Source organism: Equus przewalskii, chromosome 13, assembly GCF_037783145.1.
Source record: "Equus przewalskii isolate Varuska chromosome 13, EquPr2, whole genome shotgun sequence".
NCBI classification, from domain to species: Eukaryota; Metazoa; Chordata; class Mammalia; order Perissodactyla; family Equidae; genus Equus; species Equus przewalskii.
This window is the reverse complement of record NC_091843.1, coordinates 36,349,253-36,371,952: the sequence shown is the minus strand read 5'-3', so window position 1 is coordinate 36,371,952 and position 22,700 is coordinate 36,349,253. Positions and strand designations below refer to the sequence as shown.

Sequence of the window (22,700 nt, the reverse complement as noted above, 5' to 3'; positions counted from 1 at the left end):
GGCATGGTTGCCAGCCTAAAACTCCCTGCCTGCTTAGGCTCCCTCCCAGCCTAAGGTAGGGACCCCACAGTGTTTAAAAGACACACATGGTCTCCTTCCCTGTGCCCTAGGATCCTCTCCACCCAGGCCCATACCCAGGCATGGAAGGGCATTGTAGGGAGTATCAAGGGGCCATGGCAGGAAATCAGACACCTTACACCAGTTGTTCCAGCCATCATGGCTCATTGGGTCAGTGATTTATTGAACACCAGGATGAGGTAAGGGGCCCAGGAGTGGCCCGGGGCCCTCCAAGCCATCAGAACCAGCATCTCCGGCCACAACAAGACATCTGGGTTATTCTGACTCACAGTTCTCCCAGTCAACTTCCAGTCAAGGCAAGGGGGCAGGGACTCCAAGGGACCCAGGCCCTTCAGAGGCCTGGAACTTAAGGAAGGCATCGATCTCCATCCCTAACACTGCTTCTAATGGGAACTGTTCTCCCCCAAACTCATCCCATCACATACCAGTCCAGCAAGTCCCAGCCGCTTCAAGCTCAGGACTACACACAGACCCCCACACAGAGCACCTCCCACCCCACGCATCTCCCTCTGCTCTCCTCAGCGGCTCCTAGAATCTCCAGGCAATTGGAACACAGGCTCTGGGTCCCGTCCCTTTGTATGCTGAGACCAACCTGAAGAGAGAGCCCCTCTCTGGGCACGGTTGCCACATCTGTTACTGGGGGAGTAGAAGCAGCTAAAGGCTCCAGGTCTCTCTGGCCTGCCCTACAAAGGGCATCCCTTCTACTGCCAGCCCTAACCCACCCTCACCCCACGCAGAGGGGTCAAGAGGCTCCTCTGAGGCAACAGCTCAACCATCCTCCCTGCTTGTGAATCCTTCCTGATGATTCACTTCATCTGCCCCCTGCCCTGGGTGAGAATGGCTGAAGCCCTCACTTCTGGCCTCAGGAGGAGCCAGCTCAGCTCTGAGGGCTTAGAGGAGCCAAGTCAGAGGCTGAGGTTGAGGAGAGAATGACAGATGGGGCTCCCAGCTCGAGGCTACAGCCCCCTCCCCACCCCCAACTCCCATTATCCCCACTCCAGATCCCAGGCCCACCCTCCATAGCCCCTCACATATTACTTTCCTGCTCCGTCTCCACCTGCTGTCCCCACAGATCCCTTTCTCAGACCCAGCCTGGCCTGGGGGCTACACTAGCTACTTTCCCCAGAGCCTCCCAGGCCAAGGCTCAGATCTTCTTCCAAAGAATAACAGATTTGATAGCCAGAGTCCTTCTCCTTCCATCTCACCAGTGCTCACTAGCCTGCACATCGCTGGGCCCACCTTCAGGGAGGGACAGACTGCTCACTACCTCTGGGGACAGTCCTGTCCCTTGCTGCTCCCATTTCCTGCTGCCCCTCCAGAACCCCAATATCCCTTCAGGTTGGCTCCTGGGGACATGTCCTGGGACTCCTCACTTTTACACACACACACAAACACAGCACTCTGGGAATGCTTGGGAAAGGGGTACACAATTTTGTTGGGAGAGGAAGTAGGCAGCCACTTCCTGAGCTCCAGCTCCATCAGCCCCGGGTGTCTCAGATACATTGTCTGAAGGTAACTTCTGGGCTGAAGATGGCATGGGATGGGTAAAAGAAAGAGGTGATAGAAGGAGAGGAGGGCAGGGGACAGGATGCCAGAAACTCCAAGGGTGTCAACAGGCCCCAACACCATGGGGGTCAGGCCCTGGGGCCTCACCCAGGGAACAAGGAGCCCTTGCCGGGCTGAGCAGGACCGAAGCTGGAGGGTGGAGCACAGAGGAGCAGAGGAGGCGCGGGGCTGGGGGTCCCACTCACTGGCAGGTAGTACATCCCTTCCAGGGGGCTTGCCTCAGAGGCCCAGGGTAGCTGGGGGCCGCTGAAGGACGGCGGGCCCGGGGATGGAGGCAGTGAGAGGCCAGGGATAGGCCCATAGGCGGGCGGGTAGAGATTGGGGCCCAGGGCCAGCGGGGTGTAGACTCTGCGGGTTGGCCCCTGGGGCGAGGGCGGCAGCAGGACCTCCACGTACTGCCCGCTTTCGGGGTCAAAGAGCAGCCGCAGTCGAGGCTGCCGCGGCGCCTCCACAAAGTAGTAGCGGCCGCTCTCGGGGTCCACCAGGACCTTCCCCGGGCGCGCGGCTCCAGGCAGCCTGCGCGCCCTCTGGGAGGGGCCTTCCGAGTACCTGTCCATCGGAGGCGCGGAGGCAGCGCGGGCCTGGGGCGGGGCCGTTCTGCCCGCCGACGCCTGGGGCTCCCGCGGGAGGGGCGACTGGACCGCAGTCGCGGGCTCGGGGGCCGAAGGGGTTGTCTCCAGTTTGGGTGCTATCCCAGGGCTCGAGGTAGGGTGCGCCTGCGGGGAGCTGGGGCGGGGTGGTCGGGGAGGTGGGGCCCCTGCTGGCCCTATGGGCGACTGCTGGGGTGAGAGGCGAGCGCTGCCCAGAGGGCTGGTCCGACCCTCGCCGTCCGGAACGAGGCGCTGGGCCTCAGCCTCCCGGTTCTCTCCACCAGGACCGCGGACCAGGACTCTCCGGGTTCCCTCCGGCCGGCGGCCCAAGGCCAGGGCACCAGGTAGGCGGATCTCAGTGCGCGCGAAGGGTTTCGCCGTGCTGTTCTCTGCTCTCCGCCGCAGAACTCCGTTGGGCTGCGAAGAGTCCCGGGAGACTGTGTCGGGGGACAGCTCTGGGGGCTCATAGGGGTGCGACACGACCGGCAGAAAGTCCTTGAGCAAAACGGAAGTGTAGTGTGCTGGGGCGGGGGACCCCAGCTCCCGGAGCTCTTGCGTCTTGGACGCACTGCCCTCCTCCCCGCGGGGGTCCGCAGGAGGCGCAGGCAGCCCTGAGCCTGGGGTTCCTGCCGGGAAGCTTGGCGCGTATGTGGTCTTCACCATCTTGCGCACGTCGCGGGGCCGCGGAATGGCCACGCGCGGCCGTCCCGAGGCCGCGTCTCCAGGGCCCAAGGCTTTCCGGCGCGCATTGGCATCCATGGTCCCCATGAGACAACTGAGAGGCAGCTCGGGTGCAGCCACCTGTGGTGATGGCTGACTGCCGCGGATGGCAATAGCCGGCATCTCCCGCGTGGACGGACTCTGCGCCTCCGTGAGCTCTAGAGTCCCGGGTGCGGAAGGCGTGGGCGGCGCCAGTTCCTCCTGGGCTAAGCCATTCACAGTTTCCCGCGTAGATACTACCGATGAGCCCTGCACCGTGGGATCCCAGGTGTCTTGGGGCGACGGGCTCCACGTCCCAATAGGGCGGTCTGGAGCCTCCCATGAGGACAAAGCCGGCGGGGATGGGCTCCTACTCCCCTCTACGGTAGCCTTGACTGCCGGATGCGGAACCTCCCACTGGGAAGGAGCTTCGGGGGATGGGCTTCTTGCCCTGTCAACATCCTGAGTCCACTGGGAAGGGGTCGGAGGAGAAGGGCTCCTTCTGCTGACAGTTTCCTTGACGGCAGGATCCTGATTTTCCCATGCGGAGGATGCCTTGGGGAACGAAGGGCTATTCGCCCTCCGAATAGCCCGATTCCACGGGGACAGGTTCTGGGGAGACGGACAATGAGGACCCTGCACGGTCCCATTTGGAGCCTGCCACAGCGGGGACGGGCTCCTCGGCCTCACAGCCTTACTTGGAACCTCCCAGGGGGTCCTAGACTCTAAAGGCGGGCTCTCTGCCCTCAGGACGGTTCGATCCAGAGTCACTCGCGGGAACTGAGTCTTAGGTTCTTGGTTGTGCGCCTCCTGGGTCTTCTCCCCTGACTGCAGGAAGATGCTGGAACTAACCGGACCCAGCGGCTCTGTCCCGGGCGCCGGCTTGTCGCGCCGAATTGCACGCTCGCGGAGGCTGGGCCACGGCCGTGGGGTCCTGGCGGAGGTTGAACTATAATGCACGCGAGGTGGCCGAGACTTGGCCTCCTCCGGGGCCACTCGAGTACTGCGGGCCGTTTCTTGGGTCGCAGGCTCTGGCCGTCCCGTGGGTCTGAAGGTGGCGCTGTTCGGGGCAGCGGTAGTGGTGGGGCTCAGTTTTCTGGCCAGCACCGTCTGCACGAGGCCCGCGGCGGCCTGCAGGCGGCCCAGAGACTCGTCCAGGGAGCCGGTGCGCAGAAGCAGTCGGGGGCGCGGCGCGTCGGCCTCCCTCGGGGGACTCCGGGGCCGGGGGCGCAGCTCGATCTGACGCTTGGGCACCGTCCGGGGCCTGGCGGGAGCGGCACGCTCCTCCAGCGCCACCTCCACACACTCGAACTGCGCTGGGGTGGCAGGACTCGGCCGCAGCTCCAGGTAGGTGGCCCAGCGGGAGCCACCGTCGGGGGCCTGGGGCTGAGGTGCGGCGGGGGTGGGAGACGCGGCCCCGGGCGGAGAGAGGCTGCCGAAGGCCCGCGCCGTGAGCTGTTCCACCTCGCTATCCGCTGTGTCGGAGCGGCTGAACAGGGGCCCGGCGCCGAAGATGACTTCCATCTCCCCCGACGGCAGCATGCGCAGCTGGGGCTGGGGCGGCCGCGGGCCCGAGCGCGGGCCTCGCGGGAAATCCGAGCCGGGCCCGAGCTGCTGGCGGCTATTCTGGGCGCTGACGGACAGGCGAGGCTGCACGCCCGCCCCCAGCGCAGGGGCCACTCCGGGCCAATTCGCCCGGCCCTCCGCGTCCGGCCCAACGTCCGGGGGCTCTGGAGAACCCGGAGCCGTGTAGTAGGAGCCTGACGAGCCGGAGGAGTCCTGGCGCCGCGCAGGGGCAGCAGGCAGCCGCCCTGGGAGCCCCGGCAGGGCTGGCGGGGAGAGTGCGGTCAGCATGGTGGGGCCGGACGCGGCGCACTCCCTCCCTCGCACTCGCCTCCGCTGCTGCTGCGGACGCCCGCACTGTCCCCGCCCCGCCCGCGGATGCCGTGGGGTCACCCCGCCTTAAAGTGGCCGCATCCACTCCCGAGCCAGCGGCGTTGGCAGCCAGAGGAACCTGGGCCCTGGGCCTTACCCTCCCACCCCCTTCTCCTCTGGCGCCGGCTGGAGTGCCTGGGGTGGCGCTTCAGGCTTTGGCTGACAGAAAGGTGAGGGGAAGGCAGGCCTCCAGCTTGGAACCAGAACTAGGCCCAACTCCACTCATCACAGGTGAGGAAACTGAGGCTGAGTGGGGACCTGCCTGAGGTCAAGCACTATGGCAGGTGGATCAGAGTGTGAGCCAGGGGACCAGACCTGAAGGCCAGGCAACTCAGGTCTTACTAGCAATTTCATCTTCCCCCTGGCCCCCAGCATCTTCCCATCATCACTGTGCACCCGCCTCTCGGGACCTCTCATCACCTCTCCCAGCTAGAGCTCAGAAGGGTGCACCCACCACCTTCCTTGACCTGTCACCCCATAATCTTTGATAGATGAGCATTGCTTGGAGGGCTCCCCGACTCCAAAATTTGTACTGGGGCCTCAGGAAGGTGCTATCCCTGGCTGGACCCATTGCCTTTAGTGGGAACCTATCGGAAGGAGCTGGAGAGGACAGCTCTAGCTTTTACAGGCTGCCTTAGCAACTAGAACAAGCCATGGAAACTGATGTGGGGTCTCTTAGGAATCTTTAGGGTAGCTGCGGTCCCCTCTTTAAAGCTCTGAGGCAGGAATAGCCCTGTGCTCCCCCAGGCACTCACAGGCTCTCACTCTAGGCCCCACAACCTCAGGACTTGCCCTGGGAACAAGCGCTGGTGGGGAAGCAGCCACCACCTGTCACTGTCCTGGGACAATGACAATGGGCACCACTTGCCCTTAAACTTCTGGCTTCAAGGTCCTGCTATGACTCAGGGACCTTGGAGCAAGAGCACTGGCCCCTCCTGCATTCATCCTCATGCTGACCCAGGAAAGACTAGACTCGACAAATCTGACTCAGCCTTCTCTGAGTGGGGCCCCTGCCTGGGTGTGTCCCCACGATCACCTAGCCATCAGTGATGGCTTCTGAGAGGATCAAGCCTGTCCATCACATCCAGCCCTGCATGCAAGTCATAGTCCCTTCATAGACTGTTTTCCTACCTTAAAAATAGTGTTTTCCTTTTCCCTTCCTCCCATTTGTGAAGCCTGATAAACTTGTGTTTGGGGGAAATGTAAGAAGGTACAAATGTGATTCACAGGTATAACATTCCTGTTATGTGATTTTCCAAATTCATTGTGGTCCTGGAACCCACTGTCTTTGAAGTCTGCTCAGGGCTTCACACACACACACACACCTCTTCCTGCTCTATAGCCAAGTTGGGAGAGTTAAATTTATCAAGACACTGGGAGTGGGGTGAGGTGTTACTGGGGTAACCAGGGCTGTTTATACAGGGAGGGATTAAATACAGAGAGTAAAAAGGGACACTGCCGACTAGACAACAATGTAGTCCTGCCCTAGGCTACAACCCCATAGCCCCACGACTACCCAAGGGAGAAAGGGAAGTAGCAGGGGCTGAGGGCTTAAGCAGTATCCTCTTCTGAGCCTAAGAGTGGCCTAGAAGGTGGTGGTCCAAGGCCTGTTCCCCACCCAGTCCCTGATAACTTGATTCTCGCTTAGGTCATGGAGGCTCAGGAGGCAGGCAGGAAGGAAGGAGAGTACCTTTTGCCTCTTCCTCTACCCCTTCCCTGAGGGCCAGGCCACTCATGAGGCCTGGGTTGTGGGGGGACCCACAGGATAGGAAGGTTTGGGATGGGGACCCCGACAGCAGAGAAGGCAGAGGTCGGGCATTACAGCCAGAGAGCAGGAAGGCGACGACCATTTTATTTTTCCCTAGGACGCCGCTGGCTCCGGGCCTGACGTGTCCCCGAGGTTTTCTTATGCTTCTGGTCCAACACCTGGGTCATGTAGTTCTCCTGCTGCTTCTGGATCCGGAAGTCAGACATGTGATTCCTGCAACGGAGCTGGCTGGGCGTGGGCTGGGGACAGCGCAGGGTAGGGGCCAGAGGTCTGGCTTCCTGCTTCCATCAACAACCCCCAGCCTGGCCCGGACCCCTCACCTGAAGATCTGTTTCTGCTGGCTGATAACTTGCTGCAACTCCTTAATCTCATTCTCTTTGCCATTAAGTATATCTTCTTGCTTTATAATGTGAGACTCAATTTCTGTGGGGGAGAGAGGCAGGGAGGAGGAGTGGTTCCCATCCCACGGGCTCCTTCCTGAGATAAAGCATTCTCTCATGAGTCTTTTCAGAACCTGGCTCCCCCTACCCAGGGGTTCTCCATGAGTAGTTGCTAATACTTTAGTAAGAATGAGTTTATTATGGAGTCTTGACAGGTTGGTGGTGGGGGCACAATGTCTGATGACTGTGTTAGTGACTTCACAATTCTATTCTGGACCAGGTGACTCACATGAGGACAGCCTCGCCCAAAAGCAGGAGGATGAACAGCTCCTGCCCTCAACTGCAGATCTTTACAGATGTCACCTCCTTGGCAAGAACCTTCCTAGTCTAAAATTACAATCCTTCCTAATAGTTCTATCCTTTTTTCCTGCTTTATTTTTCTTCTTAGCACTTGTATCTAACATACCATATATTTTACTCATTTTGCTTCTTCCCTACTAGGATGTAAGGTCCACAAGGACAAGGATTTTTGTTTTCTTCATTGCTTTAACCCTAAGGCCTAAAACAGTCTCTGGCACACAGTAGGTGCACAATAAATTTATGTGCGGAATGAATGAACAGGAGGTCCCTGGGGGGTTAGGACTTAGAAACATCACCTAGTTCAGTTATCTCAATCCACCCAGACCTACTGAAGGCCAGCTGGACGCCCAGCCCTGTGCTAGGGCTGCAGGGGAGAAGACAGGGTCCTGGCCTTCAAGGAGGCAGCTCCTAAAAGGAGAGTTAAGACGCAGGAACTGATCAGAGAACAGAACAAGGCGACATTTCAATAAAGTTAATATTGATGAGACAGTATTATCACTTTGGGCAAGTTGCCTCCTTTTTCAGACCCATTTCCTCCTCTGTAAGATGGAAACAGAGACAGCCCCTATTCCACAGCTGGTGGGAGGACCCAGGGAGATGGTGGCAACCCTTACCCCCAAATTAAGTGCTCATTAGATGCAAGGATAATTTTTGTGTCTTGGGTCAAAATCCAATGAAGCTGTAGGGATCTGGGGGGGCTTTATTTACATAACTGTCCCCCAGGAAGCCCTGGAAAATTCTGATCCTCACAGGAAGAAAATTCTACTGCCTTTAAAGATGGGACAAAGATTAACTAGAACACAAGCTCTGAAAATGCAGAAATAGTGAAGCATGTTTCAGAAGAGATGGTAAAAAGTTAAGGTACAGCATGGAAAAGAGGAAAGAAACAGAGACACGGCTGAAGGAAGAGAATGAAGAGCTGAGCTCACTGGCTCAGAGGACCAGGCTGACTGAACCTTCTTCCCCAGGTCATCCAGCTAATCTGGACTGATTGCTTGTGAAGTTCTTTTGGGAAAAGGCATCAGAAATTTGTGTGAATCTTTAAAAATAAATGAGACAGGGGGCCGGCCTCATGGCCAAGTAGTTAAAGTTCCGTGTGCTCCGCTCTGGTGGCCTGGGTTCGCAGGTTCAGATCCCAGGTGTGGACGTACTCCACTCATCAGCCATGCTGTGGAAGCATCCCACATACAAAATAGAGGAGGACTGGCAAGGGATGTTAGCTCAGGGTGAATCTTCCTCACAAAAAATATAATCATAAAAAAATTAAATAAATAAATAAATGAGAGAAAAATTTAAAATAAATAAATGGCACCCAATGAAAGAATGGTTAGAAAATCCCTCTGAGAGGAGAAAGGAACTATGTAAGTGCAACAGCAAACTGAAACACACAAAGGGAGGTTTGGGGGACATGAGCCAGGGGGAGGCTCAGGTCACCAGATTTGCTCAGGGGAGTGCTTGTACCCCACGGGAGGGGTTCAGGATATTCTGGGGGGAGGCAGCCAGGCTCTGTCCCCATGACTCACACACACCTTCCACAAGCAGACACAGAGCCCTGTGGCCTTGGCTGATCTCTAGGAAATGCCCTAAAGGAAGGATGTCTCTAGCACCAACAGGAAAGAACCCCAGGTTCCTTTTAGGGAAGTAGGGGGATGCCCAAGGAGGAAGGAAGGACTGGGGTCCAGTGGCCTTGGGTATGGAGGCACTGACTGCCTGCTGGGCCCCAGGAGGCCCTAATGGGAGCCCTTTATCAAACAACCATGAGGCCTGTCCACCCACCTTGATCTGGCCAGGTGGGCTGGCATCTTACCAGTGAGAGTACTCACCAAGGGAGGGAGAGGACTCAATTGGTGGGTAGGGATGCCCAAGGCTTCAGGTGGGGGCCCATCAGGAGAGACCGTGAACCTCTTTTGGGTTTGGACTCTGGTCTCTGGCCTACTCAAAATCTGCTGCAGTGCAGGAAGCGTATGTTGCATATGGAACTCATATCCACTTCTTAAACTAGGTAAGGGGAATTTAGCATTCTGGGAAGATGAAAGGGGTTCCTGAGGTCTAGGGACACTGGGTGGCTGACTGAAAGTGCCCCACAACTCACAGTACCAACTGAGCCAACAAGTAGCTACAGGCATCTGCATACAGCAGAGCTGAAAACTAATGGCCCACAGACATTTTTTTCTTGGTCCATACAATATGTTTAAAATTTCTAAATCAGTTGCCAACACTAAAAAGTCAGAAAAGCTTCCATTAAAACCTGGCTTCCAGTTTCTTTTTTAAAGATCTGACAATACCGGGCCCCCAATCCCACAGCAGAGGTGCTAAGCCCTTGAGAGGGGGCATGGCTCTCCACATTACCCTAGTTCCCACCCCTCCCTATTGGTCCCCAACCCTGAGACTAAGGGTCAGCTCCCAAATAGGACTTTGCTTGCCCTGTTGTTCCTCTTGTAACAGTTATGAGTAAAGTACACTATTTCTAATACCCATCAAAAGTGGGAAAACAAAAGGTGGACTAAGAAGGTTGTACGTTTCAAGAAAAATGGGAGCGAGCCCGTTCCTTTATGGCCGTGAAGAATATTGTACACCAACCGCTTCCCTCATTTCCGTGGCCTGCCTGGTCCCTGAAGGCCTTTGCGAAGGTGTGGCCCGCCTGGGCCTGCCTGTATCCTCAGCCGGGGACAGAAGTTGGGGTGAAACCCTGCCCTGGACACGGGCACCGGGCTGTTAGGGAAAAGCCCATGCATGTAAGCATGGTGGGGAGCGCGGGCCTCCCGCCTACCATTGCACTTGGTGATGAGCTGGTCCTTCTTGCTGGATTCCTGCAGGGCTCTGCTCTTGACAGTGGAGAGTCTGGGTGGAGAAGATAAGAAAGGATGGGAAGGCTGACAGGCAGACAGGACCCCCAACCCTTCCCCACCTCTACCAATGCCCACTCACGCCTTTTCAAAGGCCAACTTCTCTTTCTCCAGCTGTTTAGACAGCACTTCTACCTCTCCGAGGGCAAACTGCAACTTCTCCTCTTCCTTGACCAGGAGGAGCTTGGTCTTCGCATGGGCAGCTTTCTCTTCCTGCAGGGGCAGCATTGTGACCTCCTTACCCCAAGCCACCCTGGGTTACGTAGGCTCCCTTAACCAGCCCCCTTTCTCTCAGGGGCACATAGAAGCCATACAGGAAGATTCTGTCCTCACTACTGGGGCTGGAGGCTCTCAGAGGCCAATACTCAATGACTCTGCCCAATAACAGGCATCCTGGGAAATGGGGGAAAATTAGGAGCCTGCAGAGGCCATAACTTACCACCAGCTTCTTCTCCACTGCCTGGAACTCTTCTTTACTGACAAAATTTTCGTCCTGGAGAACCATCTGCAACAGAGCCTGGCTTAGGGAGGGCTTGGGGTTGGGGCAGGAGGGGTGCCCTGTAGGGACCAGGACCAAGAACAGATAATGGGATGATGCCCAGGGCACCTAGGATGAGACTCAGGCCCTGGGAAGGGAGAAGTTCCGCAAGATTCACAGAGGCTCAGCTCTACATCCTGCCCTCAAGGAGCAAACAGGCTCATGGAGGAGATAGCCCTGGCCAGCACTTCTAACGTGGTGTGTACTATGATGGAGAAGCACAAAGGACTGTGGTGTCCAGAGGAGGCCCCTGACCTGGCCTGGGGAAGTGTCAGAAGTGCTTCCGAAGAAGGGGATGTCAGACCTGAGATCTGACTGCTAAACAGGGGTGGGCCAGAAGAAGAGCGGTGGAAGAGAAACATATTCCAGACAGTGAGAACACACATGCAAAGGCCAGCTGCCAAGAGAAAGACTTGGTACCTTCAGGGAACTGAATGTAATTCAGTGCCTAGAGCTGCATACAGCCATTAGAATGAGAAACAGATGTGAAGTCAATTTTATTTCAGAGATGGCGATATCTCCCGACCTTCTTATCAAGATAGAAAACAAAAATAGAAAAATCATGAACTCCAGGTGACCAGGATTTTACCATGACTGTCCAGGGAATCTGTGGCTTCAAGGTTTTGCACCCAGGAACTGGGGTTTGATTGAAAAAGCAAAGGAACACAACGGGGTTGGAAGCCCTTAAGTTCACATGTGCAAGGGCAAACCTGTGCTTACTGCACTCAGCATGGCACTGCGTTAGACACTGGGGAGGGGATGTCTATAATAGATGTTATAGATTCTCAGCCTGCACACGAGGGCCTTGGGAAGTGAGTGAAATCATCTCCAGTTTGGAATGGGGAAACTGAGGCTCAGTGAATAGACGGGAACGTATCTACTGGGCCCTGCACTATGAGGCAAAGAGTAGAGAACAGCTTGATTTTGAGTGAAATTCTCTGGCAAATATTCATGAAGACCCTGACCCTTTTTGGCTCCACCTCTACCAGCCAGGACAGATCTGGGCCCCGCCTCCTCCTGGTGACGCCATTGGGAACGAGCTCTCGGCACGCCCCTGGCATCTGGACAGGGTCTGGCCCCGCCCCCGCCATTGCGGCGTCCAGTCTGGCCTCTCCCCCAGCTCTTCTGGCTGCGTACCACGTTCCTCAGCTGGTGGATCAGTTCCTCCTGAGACTCAATCACGTCCCGCAGTTGATCGAAGGCGAGACACACCGACCCTGACGCCCCCTGCGACCACCCGACGGGCGTCGCCATCTTTCCGCCCCCGCCAGCTCGTTGGAAATGGCTGCCGCTGGGTGCCGCACAGCCAACGCCCACCAATCAGAATGCGACGCCACAGAGCACCCTGGCAACCGGGGGCGGGTACTTCCTCTGTTAGCTGGGATGGGGCCCGCCTCTTAAAGGAGCCGCCCGGGTCAGGGGAAACTCTGATAACCCTTAGGTATTTAGGATTATAGGAAATTTGCACATCTGTTTTATCTTGTGTTTCTCACGCAGTCCTGCAGAGCAGGCAGGGCCTGGCTTATACTTTTTGTAAGGTCTAGGAAACAAGCAACACTCAGACACCAGCCGCTCAGCCTTCTCCCAGGGCCTGTTAAACTGCAAGACCGTGAAGCAACCTCTGCATCTTTAGCTTCACATTCCTCTTTCTCCCACCCTAATCTCTAAATTTCCCCCAGAGTATGAGAATCCAGCTTCCTGTGATCTCTCTTCCTCCTAGAGACACACTTAGTACTGAGGGAACCTGAGCCGAGCAATGAAGGGCAGCTCAAGAATAGAAAAGGAAGTGGCCTCACCCAAGAAAAGAGTCCTCATACTCTGGTACCAGGCTCTGAGCATCCATACTGGAGCCATGTGCCGCCACGTCAAGGTGCTGGGAAGGGCCCTGCAGAACCTGAGGACATTAGGGGAACTGAAATGGGGCGTGAAGGAGACTTCTAAAACGGAGGTAGGGTAGGGTAAGGTGGTCACACATCTTCACCAAATCCCCATCGAGAGCTTTTTCTGAAACTCAAGTAAGATTAAACTTGGGGAAAATCAGAGGTAATATTTATGGAGTATTCACTCTTTTGTGGCACCGTTATGCCTTGTTAGTATTATTTCATATGATCCTCATAATAATCTTGGGAAGTAGGTTCTGATATCCCCATTTTACCGATGAGGAAATGCGGGTTCTATGAGAATGAATAACTTGCCCAAGGTCACCCAAACCAGTAAGCCTTGCAACAGGGTTTTGACGTGGGCACTTGGATTCCAGAGTCCATGTTCTTAACCATGATGCTGTGCCACATCTATGCTGAACACACAGATCCTAAAGTTATGATATTTGATACTCCCAAGCAGGAAATGACTATATTAAGAAGGAATTTGAAAAAAGTTTTGTCAGTGAGCGGGAAGGGAAGCTGAAAGTACAGGTAAGCCACTTAGACTGCTCCCCAAAGCTCCCCTAGGGATGGATGTTGTGAGCTGACAAACGTGGCTATTCCTGTGAGTCTCCCGGTGGTAGCCCTTGTTTTGTCTTTCCTTGTTTCTTGTGTCTGTTCTCAAGCCGTTGAGGGCAAGCCCATTTCTGTTGACTAATTTTAAAGGACCTAGAGCAGTACAGTCAAATAGAACTTCCGTGACAGAAATGTTCCACATCTGCACTGTCTAATACGGCAGCTACTAGCCACATGTGGCTATTCCGCACTTGAAATATGGCTGTGACTGAGGAATTGCTTTTTAAATTTTTAAAATTTTTAATTAGTTAAAATTTAAATTTAAATAGCTGTATGTGGCTAGCGGCTACTCTCTTGGATAGCGGGGGCCTGGAGGGTGTTGTGTAGGTTGTGTGCCTCAGCACAAAGCCTTCTGGGAACTTTGTCTTATCAAATGTGAATGTTCACCTGAATCACCCTGGACAAAGGTACACATTCGTCTGGGGCAGTGATCCCTGAATCTTCCCCTTGAACTTTGTCTTTCTCAAGGTTCTTTCATGAGGTGGGGCTTGATCTCATATATATAATTATATATCCCTTGCCACTCAAAGTTCACCTCCACCAGCTGGAACAGGATTCCCTCCACATTTAGGGCAAAACCCTGGAGTGCAGTGGGCTCTGGTAGCCAGTTCCCTGGGGATGGGAGGTTATGAGCAAGAGAGAACCCTGGATCCAGGTTTGTACCCTGCACACCAGCATGAACATGAGGGATGGTGACTCTGGTTGAGGACTGCCGCAGACTCCCACTCTATATGTCAACAAACAGTATGGGCTCCTGGCCAGCCAGGGCCCATTGAGGCTCAGAATGACATGACATCACCAACAGCTCTGTGATTCTGCCCCAGGAGGGCTGCTTTTCTGCTCAGGGGTGTCATCCTGGTTGATATTGTGGTTATCTATTGCTGTATAACAAACGATCCAAAATTTACAGCTTAAAAAAAATCATTTTTGCTCAGGAATCTTCACTATAGGCAGGGTTCAATAGTGAAAGCTCATCCCTGCTCCACGAAGTATCAGCTGGGATGGCTGAGGAATGGGCTGGAAGGGGAGACTAGAAATTTCACTTCCAAGATGGCTCACTCACATAACTGGCAAGTTGGCGGTGTCAGCTGGGAGCTCATCTGAGGCTGAGGATCAAGGGTCTTGTTCCTCTCCATGGGCTCCTTGGGCTTTGGCATAGCATGGTGATTGGGTTCAAAAGAAAGCATCCAAAGTGATGGGAAATGGAAGATGCCAGTTGCTTAAGACCTAGGCCTAAAAGCTGGCATATTGTCATTGCTGCTGTACTCCATTTGTCAAGGAGCCAGAGTCCAGATTCAAGGCGAGGGGACACATCCCACCTTTTGATGGGAGTAGTTTCAACGAATTTGGGCTGCACTTCCAGAGGAAGTCCTGACAGATGACATGTCATTCCCCTTGAGGTTCGGCTCAGATAAAACCAGACTGGAACTCAGTCTAGTAGGGGAGACAGACAATAATCAAATAAACACTCAAATAAATCCCAAATTAAGTTACTATTAAAATAAATAGCATTATAGTTATGACAGGTGCTAGGAAAAAGTGGGATGAGAATAAAGGGAGATTTAACCCCATCTGGGGTGTCAGGGAAGGCTTCTGTGAGGAAGTGATGTCTGAGCTGAAACCTATTAAGGTAACCAGGAGGCACTTAGCAAAGAGGGCAGGGGCAGATGAGTGGGAAAGGGTTCCAGAAAGAGGGAACAGTATACACAAAGTCCCTAGGGCAAAAGGGGTTGGCAGAGTCTAGCAATTAAAAGGCTAGTATGGCAGAAAAGAAAAAGATGTATAAGGGCCGGCCTGGTGGCGTAGCGGTTAAGTGCACATGTTCCACTTTGGTGGCCTGGGGTTCACCGGTTCAGATCCTGGGTGCAGACATGGCACCACTTGGCAAGCCATGCTGTGGCGGCCCACATATAAAGTAGAGGAAGATGGGCACGGATGTTAGCTCAGGGCCAGTCTTCCTCAGCAAAAACAGGAGGGTTGGCAGCAGTTAGCTCAGGGCTTATCTTCCTCAAAAAAAAAAAAACAAAAAAAAAAACAAAACCCAAACAAAAAAACCCCCAAAAAACAAACAAAAATGTAAAAAAAAAAAAGAAAAAGATGTACAGGGCAAGACAGGGTAGATGCCAGAAATGTGGTAGAGTCTTGCTAAGCATTAGGCCATGCTAAAGACTTTGATGATTTTTATTCTGGGGGCAAAAGAAAGCCACTGAAATATTTTAAGCAAGAGGGTGACATGAAGGGCCGACCCCATGGCCGAGTGGTTAAGTTCCCACGCTCAGCTTCAGTGGCCCAGGGTTTCACTGGTTTGGATCCTGGGTGCCAATCTAGCACCACTCATCAAGCCATGCTGAGGCGGCATCCCACATAGCAGAGCCAGAAGGATCTACAACTAGAATCTACAACTATGTACTGGGGGGCTTTGAGGAGAAGAAGGAAAAAAAAGAAGATTGGCAACAGATATTAGCTCAGGTGCCAATCTTTAAAAAAAAAAAAAGAGGGTGACATGATATAATTTATGCTTTGAAAAAGATCTCTCTAGTTGCAGCAAAGGTTACAAATTGGAGGGGGCCCTGAAGAGATGCAGAGACTACTTACACTTAGGAGGCTTCTGCAGTAGTTTTTATCAGAGAAAGTGGATGGTAATTTGGGAGTCAGATGGTGTCAGAGGAGATGAAGAGCAGATGGATTTAGGATAGTCTGGAGGTAAAACTGATAGGACTTAATGGTGGAGGGGATATGAGAAAAAGGGAGTCAAGGTGTTTTGGTTGTTTACTGCTGCAAACAAACTACCACAAAATGTAATGGCTTAAAACAGGAACCATTTTATTTGCTGACGATTCTGCAGTTTGAACAGGGCTGGGGGTTGGGGGAGCAGCTCATTGCTCACTTCTGCTCTGACCATCAGCTGGGGTGGCACAAACATCTTGGCTTGGATTGTCTGAGTTCTCCGTTCTTGCTGCCAGCTCAGTTGTTTGGTTCTCCATGTGGTTAGCTTAGTGGTCTCAGGGTGCTTGGACTACCATGGCAGCTGTCCTCCCAGAAGTGCAAAAATGGGAGCTGCTAGTTTTGCCACATTCTGTTGGTTAAAGATCAAGGGCCAGCCCAGATCAGAAAGGGGACTACAAAAGGGCATGAATATTAGGTGTAGTCCATCGGAGGACACCAAATTAAGTCTACCACACAAAGTTCCCTGGGTTTCTGACTTTTGTGCTTGGATGGATGGTGGTGCTACTCACAGAAACGGGAGCACTCACAGCGTTGCTTCCATCTCCATTAAAAATCCCTGCACTCTGTATGAAGGGTGGTTATGTTTCAATTCTCTCTTTCTCAGGATTGCTTTCACTGATACTTCATACTGGATTAATCCCTTTGTTATAGATTCCCAAGGTTCCCTTGGTCGCCCCCTTTGACATTCATCCTCCTGGGAAACATTATCTAAAATTAGCCTCCCTATTAGCTGTGAGCTCCAGGAACCTTGGGCTGGGTCTCACTTGTCCCCTGACCTTCATCCCAAAAGCTCAGCCCACCTGGCACATAGCAAGTTCTCCATCTTTCCTGAATTGAATCTCATCTCAATCTTTCTTCAAATGAAGGGTATTATTATGCCCATGTACTATATTTTTAAACTAAGACTTTCCTAAATATGAGCCATTAGGAACAAAGCCAGCAAGGAACTTGGGATAACACCTGATTTTCAGATGCTAAGTAGATTTGATCTGTGCATTAGCTGTGATATGCTGCAGCTGCTGTTATTTGATAGACAACAAATATGGAAGTAGTGATGCCACCAATGCTATCTATTGTTCTAAACACCAATAATTCCACTGATGGATGAGGGAAGGCTGGCGCAGAGGTCAACAGCTTCTCTAGTCCTAAGTGGCTCCAAGGGAGTTGGGCAATATGCAGTGCCCAAGGGTGCCATGAGCAAAGGTAAAAGAACAAAGGAAAAATATAAAGCCATTCTTTTTATATAAAATTGTTTAATTTCCTTCTCGGTTAAAATACACTCAATCCAGATGCAGTGGATCAGGTGACCAGATTTTCAGGATTCTTATTCCATGAGGAGTTGATTCCATTTGTGTCAAACCTGGCTCTGGTCACAGAAGATTCACATCTTTAATTCCAAATACTGAGTGTGATGCAAATGATGTAATCAGTATCTAACACATGGGCATATAGTTACTTGGTGGTCACTGCACGAGGTATCAAGAATGCAGGCTCAAAAAATAAGATGTCTAGTAACTTGGCCCCTTCCAAAAATAAATATATTAGGATTCTAAGCTTACGTCTTAAATGAATCCAAAATAAATACTAATTAAGTGCTAGCTCCTGTGAGGAAAATTGCATGCAGAGACAATGAACTTGCATGTGTGGCCAGTTGTAACAGGAAGCTTCTGGAATCTCAACAGTACCTCCTCACAAAGCCAGTCCTGAGTATGAGGATGAAAACGAGAATAACACATAGTTTGGCCAGGCTGCTGGATTCCACATTCCAGTGGAATTTGGAGTTCAGTGTAATTTCTAATAGTTTCCAACAGAAAGCATAGCAATGACATCTTCTTACTGGTCACTTCTCCCAAGCTGTGAGGCCTGGAGCTGATCAAGGAAGTTCACAAGTTTTCTGGTTTGAGCAGGTGGACCCCAGGGTTGCTAATGTGGGGACACAGATTCCTTCAAGCCGCAGTGTCCTTTGTGGTGAAAAGGATTTTCATCTTCCCCTCCTCACTGCTGATCGTGCAGTGCAGAGAGCACTTTGCTTCTAATGGACGCGAGCTTCCGTTTCTGCTTGAGCCTCAAGCCCTATTTTTTAGCCCCACTCCTATCACACGTCTCCAACCTGCATTAATGCTCAGATACAGTCTAAAGCTGCACGCCAAGTTCTGATAGCAAGAATACGCCTTACCTAAAGAGTTTATATATGATCAGGAAGCCTTCCAAAGAATGTAGGCAAGAGGAAAACGCTTATGTTACCAACATGCAGACAACCCATCTAAAATATAACCCAGGAAATTATAGTTTAACAATATTCTGGACTGTACCAAATAGATTAAACTATCCTTCAACCAAAAGCAAATACCAATCCCTTGAGGAAAACCCAATGTGAATGTTGTGGTCTATTAGCTAATAAATAAAACAGTACCATCAGTGCTATAAACACAGACAATAGACCTGACATTTAATGTAGTTAGCATTGCCTCTATTTAGTGTCATCACAGATAACTCGTCTCTGCCATGAAATCCATAAAGTGTGTGACTACACTATTCATAGGCTTCTAGAGCAGCATCTTTTAAGCTGTCAAGTCAGTTTAATTATGGCCCATTTTCTAGCAGAGGTTGGGTTTGGGAAGAGGAGAGCTTTGATTTTTTGTGTATAAGAAAACTTTCCATAAGCCTGCTTGGCTCACAGGCACATTTTACAGTGTAAATGCCCTTAGTCACTCAGAGGGGATCAAGGAAGCCCCCCCAAACCAGGAGGATAGACTTACATGGGAAGCAAAATCTGGCTATCTCTGGAGCTTCCCCCACTCCCCACAGCTAAGCAGTTGTTCCCTACAGCCACCAAAGCTCCACTCTTTGCCTCTGGACCCATCTCCTGACCCTATGGAATGCCCACATGTTGAACCATGCTAGATGTGTCTGCCAAAATCACAGCTATGCATCTCAAAGGAGACACTCTGCTTTGGAAATCACTTTTAATGTAGACTCTCCTTCCAAAAGGAACTTTTCTTCCATCCTGAAGAAAATATAGAGTGTAGACTATAGTCACCTACTGATCCTTCCAGGTTCAGATTCACGATAATCAAGACAGCTCAATCCTGGCCACTCGCTTTTGCATGAAGGCTCAGAACCATGTAGCACAGGCAACAACTTACCTCTTCCTTGTCACTGGTGGGAAGGGCTGCTTGCCTTTGAGGGACCTCTTGTTTTGTATACAGAATTGGTGTACAGAGGGTCTTCCTTCCTAAAGACTTGGGGGAAGGTATCCTGAGTGGATGCAGGACTGCCATAGAAAGGATACAGGGTCACAAAGTCAGGGGGACAGGGGCATCCTTGGGAAAGATTCTGCTTTACCAATTTGGCTAGAATCACCTGAGAAACGGGATGACATCACACCTTCTACTCAATAATCAGCCTACTATCTAGCTCTGCCACTACCAATTGTGTGACCCAGGTCAACCATTCATCCTCTCTAGGCCAAAGTTTTCATTCATAAAAACAGGGATAACATGTCGACTTCACAGAGTTGTGAGGAGGCTAAAGTAAGAAAATATATGTGAGGGGCCGGCTCCTCGGCCGAGTGGTTAAGTTCGCGCGCTCCGCTGCAGCGGCCCAGGGTTTGGATCCTGGGTGCGGACATGGCACCACTTGTCAAGCCACGTTGAGGCAGCGTCCCACATCCCACAAATAGAGGGGCCTGCAACTAAGATATACAACTATATACGGGGATTTTGGGGAGATAAAGCAGAAAAAAAAAAGATTGGCAACAGTTGTTAGCTCAGGTGCCAATCTTTAAAAAAAAAAAAGAAAAGAAAATATATGTGAGAATCCCTGCTTCATACTAGGCACTCAATAAATGTTGACTATGTGAAAAAGCATCTCATATCACAAACTACAGGGCACTGGGTTAGACAAAGTGACTGCTGGGGCCAACGCCAGACCCCCATAGCCATGTAAAGAGTCTTTCCCTTCTATCCCTAGGCTTGAGCAAACAGCCTGGTTGGCTGGCAATGCCTCCTTGTAGGTCTGACCACTGTACCTCTGTGGGGTGTAGGGACTCAGCTTAAGTGTGATGCGGCAAGGGGAAATGACAAAAAGGACATTCTCTGGTATCTATGATGGACAGGGGAACCTGTACTGAGGTTCAGTCTTGCATTTCATCTTCACCCCTGGCCCCTGCTTCCTGCTGTTGAGTTGTCCATTGAACTGTTTCACTCAATAGCTTTTAATTTCTGGACCTTTTATAAGAGAGAGGGTTAAGGAAGTAAAAGAAACTCAAAACAGGCTGTGTGCTAGTGCTAGTAACTCTGAACAGAGATTAGGCAAATAGAAAACTACTGACTACAACAGTTTACATTTCTCCATCTTCCCCTTAGAAAATGGAAAGCTGCGTAGGAGCAGGTTTCAAAGGCTGGATTCTAGGGGAGATGAGGACTCTAATAAGGGAGAGGTATAATTCTTGCTGCACATTGTAAACAACTAATATTAATCTGCTTTGGCTATGCCTAGGAATGACTGGGTATTGAAACATTCCTGAAGAAGGGAAGAAGGAAGAAAACATGAATCTGCTCTGGGATGCCCTGAACTACATTCCTAGAGGCAGGGTGGGCAAGGAACAGGGGGCGCTGAATCAAATGCTTTGCCATTAATTCAATTTAGATGAACTGTTCCTGGCCCTTGGAGCCAATCCCTAGGAAGGATTCTCTGATGACAAGTCTGGCTCCATGCTCTAGCGCCTACAACTCTGCCCACCAAACAACATTAGCAAATTGTAAAATGTTAATAATTTCCTAATTTTGTATTATAAAATGGAATTAGGAACATAAATAGTAACAAGTAGCAAAACCCCAACCCTGCGCCGGACTATCATCCTCTCAGCCACCTCTGCGCAGGCCAATAAGTTTGGAAAGTTTTTCACAGTTTTCAAGTTTCAGCGACTCTGCTTTCTGTCTCAATCGTTCATCTCTGTATAATCCTGCCAAATTTGTCAACTCCGACTCTGAAAGATAAAACAGGTAACCAATTCATCAAGAGAGTTGAGCTTCTTTGTTTCATTTCAATATTTCTGGAATCAAAGCTCCTCTTAACTTATTTAATGCTTTTTCTTTCAATTAAATTAAGAAACACTCATTTATTCAAGAGTATCAGGCAGCTAGACTACACCAGGTGCTGAGGATTAAAAGACACCTGTGATCCCGGAGTCCTGCAGTATCTGTGCTCTATTATAAAAGCACTGCACTTAGTTCTTATCAATAGAACATTTGGCACCAGACTTAGGAAACCTGCACGTGTGCAGTAAGAGGAGACTGACTGTTTCACGGTCTTCCTGCGAATGGGATTCAGATTGCAGTTGGGAGAGAATGGAGTCCAATCGCCTGTCCCTGTCATCTGAAACAAAGACAGCTGCTTCATGCTTTCCCCTGCGTGGCGGGATCATAACTCATACATGCTAACTGACACAGAGCCTCCTCCGTTGCGTATGCCTTCTATAGAAGGCCAGGTTGCTGGTGGCTTTCTTCATTCCCTCACCACATGTGGGGTCCCTAACTCAAAGGCCAAAGGCAGCTGGGCTCTTTTAAAAGTGAAATCATCTCGATCCGGTGACCTTTGTCTCCTTGACTAAATGAATTTCATTTTCTCTTCATGGTGGAGAAGGTCATTCTATTTTTAACCAGAATATAATCTCTGCTGTCTTCTCTGACTCAACAGTGGTTTGGCTGCCTTTATTTTTTATTCTTTTGTAAATTTTCAGAGACATTCTCAGGAGGGAATGCCTGAAAAGCACCTCCAGAGATGTGTTGTGTATTAACAGGGTGGCATGCTTGGATGGGCTGAATGGCTTCTGAAATCTTCCAACAACAGGCAGCTACTCAATGTTTAAAGGACCTTTCTTGTGAAAATGCTATTTTAATCATTTTGAAATATGTCTTTCCATTCTTAATCATCTTGCTGACAGATTTTGTTTTTCTTGGTGGAACGAGAGGCCCCTGTCTGATTAATCAGCAAACTGCCTGGGAACAGGAATTATACTTAGCCCAGGGGAAGAGTGGGCACTGGTTTCTGAATAAGTTTCTATCAACACAAAACACTGTCTGGCATTTCTGCTCACAACAATTCTATTTACCAAGTAAGGCCCAAAGTGAAGATGAAGTGTAGGACTCCAGGGCGAGCAGTGGGTATACACGGAAACCTTCCCTCTACAATGGGGCTCAGAGCCGGGGCCCTAGCTCAGCAGTTGCTTGGCAAGCAACGGGTCTCCCAGGCTCCAGAACAATGTGCTCTCACCCTGTGGCGCGGGTCCCTGCAGGGCCTGCTAGCCAGAGCTTGCCTTGGCACAGTCACCCTTGCAGGTGACAAAGCTTCATGGAGGATCATGTGCTGCACCCAAATGAAAGCCCTGTGCTCCTGGGTCCTGCCCAGAACTCAGCACTAACTCCATTTCTCTGGCATGTGGGAAACCCGTTCAGGGGGCCTCTACAAAATCAGTTTATGCCTTTGGTCCTCTGGAGTCACAGTTATACCCACAGTTATATGGAACAGATTCTGTGGCTTTGCTTTTCCTTAGGTTTTTTGTTTAATGGGCTTACCTAAATGACTCATTGCCTGAAATCTCATTCCAGACAACATTAAGGGCTAATGATTCTTACTATCTTCTACACTGAAGACCACTGGAATAAGCTGATGAAAGATAAATGCACATATATGAATGCTTTTCTCAAAACAT

At 51.4% G+C, this 22,700-nt stretch overlaps 3 protein-coding genes across 8 annotated transcripts in view; all 3 read right to left on the bottom strand.

Moving 5' to 3' along the window:
• Positions 1-205: 205 nt before the first annotated feature.
• Positions 206-5,560, bottom strand: PROB1 (proline rich basic protein 1). Its single transcript, XM_070570703.1, has one exon. It carries the CDS (start codon positions 4,785-4,787, stop codon positions 1,728-1,730), a length of 3,060 nt encoding a protein of 1,019 aa, XP_070426804.1. The 5' UTR covers positions 4,788-5,560; the 3' UTR covers positions 206-1,727.
• Positions 5,561-6,686: 1,126 nt separating this feature from the next.
• Positions 6,687-12,073, bottom strand: SPATA24 (spermatogenesis associated 24). Of its 4 annotated transcripts, none has more exons than XM_008515543.2 (6): positions 11,898-12,073; positions 10,662-10,727; positions 10,305-10,435; positions 10,147-10,217; positions 6,957-7,059; positions 6,687-6,849 (listed from the first exon to the last, which is right to left on the bottom strand). In XM_008515543.2, the coding sequence occupies exons 1-6, from the start codon at positions 12,012-12,014 to the stop codon at positions 6,720-6,722; spliced, it is 618 nt and encodes a 205-aa protein (XP_008513765.1). In that variant the 5' UTR covers positions 12,015-12,073; the 3' UTR covers positions 6,687-6,719. The 4 variants fall into 4 exon arrangements, with proteins under 4 accessions (XP_008513765.1, XP_008513766.1, XP_070426906.1 ...); XM_008515544.2 differs by having other exon boundaries at positions 6,687-6,875; positions 11,898-12,070; XM_070570805.1 differs by having other exon boundaries at positions 6,687-6,860; positions 11,898-12,070.
• A 5,148-nt stretch (positions 12,074-17,221) lies between these two features.
• The window catches only part of DNAJC18 (DnaJ heat shock protein family (Hsp40) member C18), a 31,062-nt gene continuing 25,583 nt past the window's right edge, over positions 17,222-22,700 (bottom strand). For all 3 annotated transcript variants that reach the window (XM_070570803.1, XM_070570802.1, XM_008515545.2), the window contains one exon: positions 17,222-20,975. In XM_070570803.1, the coding sequence (XP_070426904.1) occupies positions 20,851-20,975 (125 nt within the window). In that variant the 3' untranslated portion in view covers positions 17,222-20,850. The remainder of the gene's footprint in view (positions 20,976-22,700) is intronic.